The sequence below is a fragment of the Zootoca vivipara genome, chromosome 13 (genome assembly GCF_965207765.1).
Source record: "Zootoca vivipara chromosome 13, rZooViv2.hap1.1, whole genome shotgun sequence".
Lineage (NCBI taxonomy): Eukaryota > Metazoa > Chordata > Lepidosauria > Squamata > Lacertidae > Zootoca > Zootoca vivipara.
The window spans coordinates 43147559-43155996 of NC_142596.1; the positions used below are offsets into that span (position 1 = coordinate 43147559).

General features: G+C 43.4%; 1 protein-coding gene and 1 long non-coding RNA gene across 2 annotated transcripts in view; one reads left to right on the forward strand and one right to left on the reverse strand.

Annotated features, from left to right (window-relative positions):
- Positions 1-4163, forward strand: part of BAIAP2L1 (BAR/IMD domain containing adaptor protein 2 like 1) — a 68424-nt gene extending 64261 nt beyond the window's left edge. Inside the window, exons 13-14 of the mRNA XM_035130832.3 lie at positions 953-993; positions 3550-4163. Of these exons, the coding sequence (XP_034986723.2) occupies positions 953-993; positions 3550-3625 (117 nt within the window). The 3' untranslated portion in view covers positions 3626-4163. The remainder of the gene's footprint in view (positions 1-952; positions 994-3549) is intronic.
- Positions 4164-7517: 3354 nt separating this feature from the next.
- On the reverse strand, positions 7518-8285 carry LOC148683708 (uncharacterized). Its single transcript, XR_015946877.1, has 2 exons — positions 8172-8285; positions 7518-7572 (listed from the first exon to the last, which is right to left on the reverse strand). It is a non-coding gene; the product is annotated as an uncharacterized LOC148683708 (long non-coding RNA).
- Between the last annotated feature and the right edge of the window lie 153 nt (positions 8286-8438).

Genomic DNA, 8438 nt, shown 5'->3' on the forward strand with positions numbered 1-8438 from the left:
CCCAGAGGACTTGGTTAACTTGATAAATGTTTTTGCTGCTTGCCTGAGTTTTTAGAAACTAGGATAGCAGTTGTCAAGCAGTTGGCAGGACACAATGCATGTCTTGTGGGCAGGGCCATCTTTAGCATATGTGCCACCGGGGTACAAAGATCCGCTCAGTGCCCCCAAATTTAGTTTAGCCATCCCCAAATTAACTTTTATTTGGGAGGGGGGAGGCCAAAGTTTTTGACCTTTTTAGGGGGGGCGAACTCAAAGTTGTTGAGCTTTTATTTGGGGGGGGAATCGCCCACCTGTAACAACAACGCAGCGGAAAAAAACTGCTTTGTTTCCTGAATCATCAGGAATATTTGACACTAGGGAGTAACAGAACGACGGAGGAGGGGGGTGGGGACTTTCACTCCATTGGTTTTCACTGCCGCTGTTTAAGAGGGACTGGTATACAGTAGGTATACATTTGGCACCCCCTAGAATTCGGCACCCAGGTGCCCTGCACCCCTTGCACCCCCAGGTAAAGACGGCCCTGCTTGTGGGCTGCTTTCAGCTGGAGAAGTTACAGGTCATATAGCTCTGCCCCAGGGAATCCACAAACAGTTGGCTTCTGACAACTGTGTTGCTTCTTAAGGTGCTGATCCTATTTTATGTTGTTTGGCTTCAGCAGCTAATAAGCAAATCTTCCCCAGTGAAACTGTGGTTTAAACCACAATGGCTATGGTTGAAAGATCCATATGAAAGCCCGGTGAAATTATTACTGCGAATGTGTTTCTGCCATCCGCTTTGGCACCAGTGTCAATGCAGCTTTCTTGAAAGCCTTGATCTACTGCTAACAGTCACATTGAAATGGCAGCAACAGGAGGAAGTAGTAAATAATACTCACAAACCTATCTTATTACCTGAATATCATATAATTGCCGGTATTAAGAGCTTCATATTATGACTTTCTTTCCATTTTCAGAAACCTGACATGAATGGCATTATAAAACCACCTTTCCTAAGGTAGGAGTTTTCACTTTTTTTAACATAATTAACAAAAATATTAAGAGCATGAACCAATGTATAAGTCTTGAAAGGGGGTAATTGGATGGCTCGGAGATGGCTCCCCCCCACCCCCATAGACTCTTGCATATGATTCAGATTACCCTATTGGCTTTTCAGGAAATGAGTTGAAATGATCTAAGTTGCCGTATTGCTTCTGGAAGAGCAAAAAATGACAGGTGAATTGATTCAGCAGCAAACCTCAGTCCTATAATAGTGCAGGCAAATGCAGTGCTAGATCTGACTCTCATGGTGTCTGCTCAGATTTTTCCTGGGTAGTATTTTATGCTGAAAGTAGAGTGGGGGCTGAAAACAGGGTAGGATTAAATAAGCAGCAGTGAGAGCAGTTATGCAGAACAGTGTGGGGAACTTGCTTTCTTGTTCTATGTAAATGAGCCCTCCCTGTTGACCTGTTATCAGTTCCATTTCAAGCTAAAACAAATTATAATTAAGTAGTCTCCTGCAATCTCAATTTATACTTCAGACAAGCAGTTATGAAAGAGAAGTGCATAGCCAGTAATGATTTTTTAAAGTTTAACTGGGTCGTCCTATTTTATTTTTACTTTCTGTATTTAAGAAACTCTGTTAAGTCAGCTAGAAAGTTGTTTTGAGAACAAAGCACCAGGCTGTGGCTCAAGGTCAGCAGTGCCAGCGCGGCTAACCAGATTCCTGAACCATACATGCAATGATGCTGGTACCATACAGCCAGTGTGGTAGTGTTGTTAGCATGTTAAACTGTGGTCAAGGAGCCCCATGTTCTAATCCCTGTTGGCTCATGAAGCTTCCTGCATTATCTTGGGAATCATTCCCTCTCAATCTAACCTACCCCACAGAGCTTATTTGTTGTATGCCGGAGAGAAGGAAAGAACCAAACCTTATGCTCCCCTAGCTCCTTGGAGAAGGTGGCATTTGATATAATAAACACAAATACTCAAGTGGTTTTATCACCTCCTGTGAGGCTAGACTGGAGTATACCGTGTTTCTCCTAAAATAAGACGTGCCTCTAAAATAAGCCATGGCACGATTTTCGAAAGAAAAAAAAAAGACATCCCCCAAAAATAAGACGTGTTGGGGTATTGTCTCTCCCGGGTCCCGCTGGGTCTCGCTGAGTCGTTCCGCAGCGCTTTGCCCCACAGCGAGCCCTTCAAGCCGCCACCGCTGGCCACCAGGTGCTGCTGCAGATGCAACGTCGGCTCCTCCTTCCGCTGGCCGCCACTCATTGTCCTTTTCGGCCGCGGCCGCCTCCCTCCCTCCCTGCCGGGCCGCTGCTGGGTCAGGGCTCGAGCGGGAGCCGGCAATGACAGGCGCACCGCCGCCACCTCCCTCCCTCCCCGCCGGGCCGCTGCTGGGTCGGGGCTCGAACGGGAGCCGGCAATGACAGGCGCACCGCCGCCGCCTCCCTCCCTCCCCGCCGGGCCGCTGCTGGGTCGGGGCTCGAGTGGGAGCCGGCAATGACAGGCGCACCGCCGCCGCCTCCCTCCCTCCCCGCCGGGCCGCTGCTGGGTCGGGGCTCGAACGGGAGCCGGCAATGACAGGCGCACCGCCGCCGCCTCCCTCCCTCCCTGTCTTTGCCGGCTCCCACTCGAGCCCCGACCCAGCAGCGGCCCGGCGGGGAGGGAGGGAGGCGGCGGCAGCGGCGAGCCGAGCCTCCCAGGGTAGTAGCTTTAAAAAAAAAAGACATCCCCTGAAAATAAGCCATGTTGTGTTTTTTGGGCAGAAAAATAAATATAAGACGTGTCTTATTTTAGGAGAAACACGGTACATTTATGGGAGGAGAATGAAAGTTGGCCCTTAGATCATTCGTCCTTGATAAGTACCTTGTTGAATTCCACAATAAAGTGTTACAGTATACTTTCAGCATGTTTATACTGCCTTTCAGGCAAGCCTCATAAAGTGGTTTACATAAAATTATTAAGGCATCAGTGAACTGTGTTGTTCGCTTCCTTCCCAGGCTTCTCTAAATGAAATGATCACTTCACCTCTGGCATTCTACTCCACTACCCCCAATAACTACCACCACCTTGCAAGAAAACGGTCACCTGGAGAACATTAGAATCATATAATTGCAGAGCTGAAAGGGGCTACAAGGGTCATTTAGTCCAACCGCCTGCAAAGCAGGAACCTTTTGCCCAGCGTGGGGCTGGAACCCTCAATCGCAAGATTAAGTGTCTCATGCTATGCTGGCTGAGCTATCCTTTCTAGCTGATGAAAAGTGGAGAGGGACAGGGCTTCTCCTTTGCTGGGTCACAATTGAATGTGTGGTCCCCAGCTGCCATCTCTTCTTCCCAGCAGCAGGTCCAAGTGGAAAGGGCAGGGGGATTGGGCATTAGACAGCAATAATCCATAGCCAAACCCAGGAGTTTTGACTTCTGCTGTTAGTTTTAAAAAGCTGCAACAGGTATTTTCTAAATGCCTGCCCCCCACCTCCCCAATTTTGTCAAAATTATAAGCTTCCTAACTGCATATTTTGTATGGTTCCAAATATTGTAGTTAAAATTCTTATGGATTTTATTACAGTGGAGAAAATCCGTTTGCTACCGTGAAACTCCGACCAACAGTAACAAATGACCGATCCGCGCCGATACTTCGATGAACAACAGTAACCCTTTTTTACCCTTCCTTGTTAAACACTGTCTTCAGCAATATGATTTTCAAATGCTATCTGAAGTTGTTGTTTTTAAACATTATTTAAATGTAATTAATGTGTACAGTAGCACTGGAATGCTGACTTTTAAAAAATATTTTTGCTTCCTATATCGGTTAATTATTGATGGGTTAAGATGCTTGAGAAATCTTTCCTTATTACAGTGTGCCTTGTTTAGGAAGACAGAATTGTCAAAATAGGGAAGTGGTTTGAGTAAAATGTAATTACCAGCATAATTGATCATTTATTGCTCTGTGCAAGTTGTATTGATAGTCCTATGGGTAAGTTCCAATTATTATTTAAGTTTGCTTGTACTGTTTACTTAGATATATGAATACGCTTAGCCGATTTTTAAATAGACAAGCCATTTTAAGGATTGCCTTAACATATGATAGCATACTACCAGTATGTAAAGCAATAGTCTTTGTTTCTGCTGGGTAAGATAAATGTCTTAGAATACATTAAGAATAAATATTGATCTTCTGAATGTTCAGAGAAGTGTAATATCCTTAACATGGTTTGCAATATGCCAAAGCACAATATTATACTGTCTTCCTTTTAGCAAGAATCTATTGAATAGGACTGATTGATACAAATTCTTTCTTTTTTTTTTTCTTTTTTTTTAAAAAATATTTTTATTAATTTTCCAATTAAAACCAATTATATCACATTCAATATTTCAAATTATACACATATATATATCAATCAGACCGAATGTTATGCCAAATCATCTAAAGAATTTTTTATTTGGGTTCCCATGCTTCAAGAAATTGGGAATTCCTCGCAACTGTCCACTGCCGTCTTTTTTCTAAAGTTCAAATCGTCCTTCAAGTTCATAATAATCCAGATCTTCCCCTTACAGTCACAAAGATGTTTTCCACTTTCACGATTGTTTCCCAGCTGCTGATATAAATATCAAACAAAGTCTCACAGATGTTCTTTCTCCTGTGTGAGTTAATCAGTCCAGCCTCCCCATAAATCTTCTTAATGGAGCTCCTGTTGCGTTGAAGCAATTCGAAGTAGCGCCATCTTAAAAAGCTCAAATCACTTTCGCTTTCCTCTCATGGCCATGAAAATTTACGATCATTATAGAATTTACAGCTTTTCCAGGCAGGAGACCCAAACATCAAACCATAGACTCTTGGTAAATTAATGGATCTCCTTGCCCTATAGCTGAACTTAGCTTCAGGTCGCTGCTCCAATTTAAAGTGCGTCACAGCTCATAAATCCTCCGAACGCATTCAGAACTCCTTCCGTCCGACTAGGGGGGGGCTTTTCTCATCGGCAACTCCACATCTTTAAAAAAATATGCTCAGTAACAACAGTTATAAGGTTCAACTCACACAGTCTTTTGCTTCTCTTTCACTCCAAACAAGCCAGGACATCGCGTCCGGGAAGGTACGAGGCAACAATATGAAGAAAAAAAATAAAATAAAAACTCACTCCCCTTATCGCTCCGTCCCCATCAATCCTTCTTCCAGATGCAGTACAATCTTTGACTCCTCTCACTCGGCAGCATAAATTTCTCAGCAGTAAACAGCGCTTCTTTCCCTCCTTCTGAAGTATGTCCATAGATTTAAGCCTAATTATCTTCTTTAACCATGGAAATCCCCGCCATGCAGATTAGCGTCCGGGAGTCCTGGCCCTTGTAAGTGCTCAGCCCAAGCTCCCCCCACTCCAAAAACAGTCGGAGTGGGTCTGGGGGCATCGCGGGCCAGCGGCCCCTCTCCGTAACCCCCGGAGAGGGTAGGGGGTTGCCATTTACTCCCCTAGCAACCGCCAAATTCCTTACAAAGGTCAGAGAGATGGAAAACAGGTCCGCCATTCCTGCAGGCGGAAACCGGAACCGATTGATACAAATTCTTTCAGTGATAAATAACTACAATTAGAATTCTTGGCTATTCCTTTGCTGTGTAGTCCCTTTTTCAGGAGCGTGACCCCCAGAGGTTGTCTCTAAAGACAGGTTGGTACATACGTAATGAAATACAGCTCATTACTGTATAAAGAATAACACTTCCAACGCTACATATAAAAAGCACATGGATATATTTACATTTTACATTAGCTTCAAGCCCATGTCTTAGGATGTGGCTAAGGGAATTTTACAGAAAATGCTCCACCATTTTCAGATGAATATAGAGACATTCTTGTGTGTGCATACAAGTATTTAAGTGAGGTTGGGAGCACGGCCTGAGAGGCTGTTGTGGGTCAGGGAGTTGAACACACAGGGCCCAAGAAATTCAGTCATTAAAATTTTTGGCAAGTGTTTGGCATGGTAAAAAAAATGAGGGTTATCGAGCCTTAAGGTGATCTTAAGTACTTAGCAGATATGTCTGCCCTCTCTCTGCTTCTAGATCATCTTGTATTTACATTTCATCCCAGATTGTTGATAATGTGGAGTAAACCACTATTTTAAAAAGTGCAAGGTAGAAAATGCATTTGTATATAATTGGATGCATTCTTGCACATTCAGCATTATAGGTGCTTCTGAGCTTTACACAGAACTCTTCTTGTCATGATTCTGATGAACAATTCTGAAGACTGCATGTTGTTTTGCATGACAGTTGGTCAGTTAAATACCTTGCCTGTTACATATACAAACTATGGAACAAATGCAGTTTTTAAGATGGGGGCTCTTTTTTAACTCAAACCTATGTTTTTAATCAATTAAGTTTAATCAAAACTTAAATAAAAATCTCTGACAATTTGTTAACAAGCTGGGAAGGGACACACACTAGAAGTCATTGGGTTTTTTTATTACCGTAAGTTTCATCTTTGAAAATAGCATACCTATAAGAAGCGGAATGCTGTGCTGAGCACCTCTAAGTAAACGCACATAACGTGAGCAGGACTTTAGATGCAACATGCTTAACTTTCCATCAATCTGCAAAGTTTGCTACTCTAAGATACCATTTCTTTGCTTCTTTATGATGAGCGCCGCAACCCCAGAGTCGGTCACGACTGGACCTAATGGTCAGGGTCCCTTTACCTTTACCTTGATTACTTACTGGCCTCTTCTACAAGCTTTTTGCAACCACAACAGACAGGGAAAGTGCCAAAACAACTGACCTGAACAATAAAGGTAAAAAAAAAATTCCTTCAGTAGCACCTTAAAGACCAACTAAATTTTTATTTTGGTATGAGCTTTCGTGTGCATGCACACTTCTTCAGATATCTGAAGAATGCGATATCTGAAGAAGTGTGCATGCACACGAAAGCTCATACCAAAATAAAAACTTAGTTGGTCTTTAAGGTGCTACTGAAGGAATTTTTTTATTTTGCTTCGACTCAGACCAACACGGCTACCTACCTGTAAATAAAGGTAAAGAGGTAAAGAGAGTTAATGGCTATACTGTAACAAAACATGACTTGAGATTTCAAACTGGCCTATTCCATTCTTCAGCTCTGCAAGATTCAGTATATGACTGTTTTGTGTTGACTGGTAAAGGGAGGGTGAAAAACAATCTCTCCCTTATCTCAACATAAATGTTACATGCCAGCTATTTTGCTTCCTAAAGTCCGAAGTTATGTGATCAATTAATTTTTGGCGTTGCCATATGTATCACATACACAGAGTTTTATAGGCAACTTTGGTAGTCAGCTGTTCTCAGGGTTTCAGCTTTAGCTATTTTGCACAGGGCAGGGCTCTAAAAAGTGTGGCTGACAATTTAAATCAGACCAGCTGGAGGCTAAGTGGGGATGGGTGAGTGGTGTAAAACATCTGAGAGGCACTAGGTTAGGAAAAGAGAGTTAAAATAGGATCCTGATGTAGAATCAACTCTCCCCATAGACATAAAGCTCACAGCGTGATTCTGAAACAATAACTATCTCTTGGTGTAACCTACCTCACAGAACTGTTGTAAAGAGAAATGGGAGTGGGGTAGAATAATATTCTGCTGTGAACTTTGGAAGACAGGATGTAAATGGAACTAACAATGACAACTACATAGAAAAAGTACTATGAAAATATACTCTGTCACATCAAGGATTGGGGAACTTGTGGCCTCCAGATTTTTATCCACAAAATATAGTTTGGTTTTTGGGTGCCCGAAGCGGAGGTAATAACACATGACCTGGAAGCTGTACGTCGGCTCCCTCGGCCAATAACGCGAGATAAGCACCGCAACCCCAGAGTCAGTCACGACTGGTCAGGGGTCTCTTTACCTTTACTAGCAGAAGCATCCCAGCAGGTACTGGAGGCCTTCTGTTCATAGTTGTGGCATAACTTCCAGCTGTAGTTCATGTCGTGTTTTGCTCCTGGTACTGGGGTAGCCATTCAGAGCAGGGCTAGCCAATAAGGTGCTTTCCAGAAGTTGTTACCCAACCATCAGGGTTTGGAAGTGCTGTAGTTTATGCTGGCTGAGGCCAATATGCTCTGGAAAGCATCACATTGGCTGCTTGGTTGAGGGCAAGCAGATTTTATATCTGCAGGGACTAACTAAATCTCTTGAGTTTTAGATCAGAACCAGCTGTCCACAAGCATGAATGTGCGTGCATGTATTTTTCACTGCTCTGAACTTCCATGCTGAAGTCTACAACCTTCATTGGCATAGATCAGGGGTCAGCAACCTTTTTCAACCATGGGCCAGTCCACCATCCCTCAGACCGTGTGGTGGCTGGACTATATTTGGGGTGGGGGGTGGGGAATGAATGAATTCCTATGCTCCACAAATAACCCAGAGATGCATTTTAAATAAAAGGACACATTCTACTTGCTGATTCCCGGACCGTCCGCGGGCCAGATTTAGAAGGCATTTCGGCC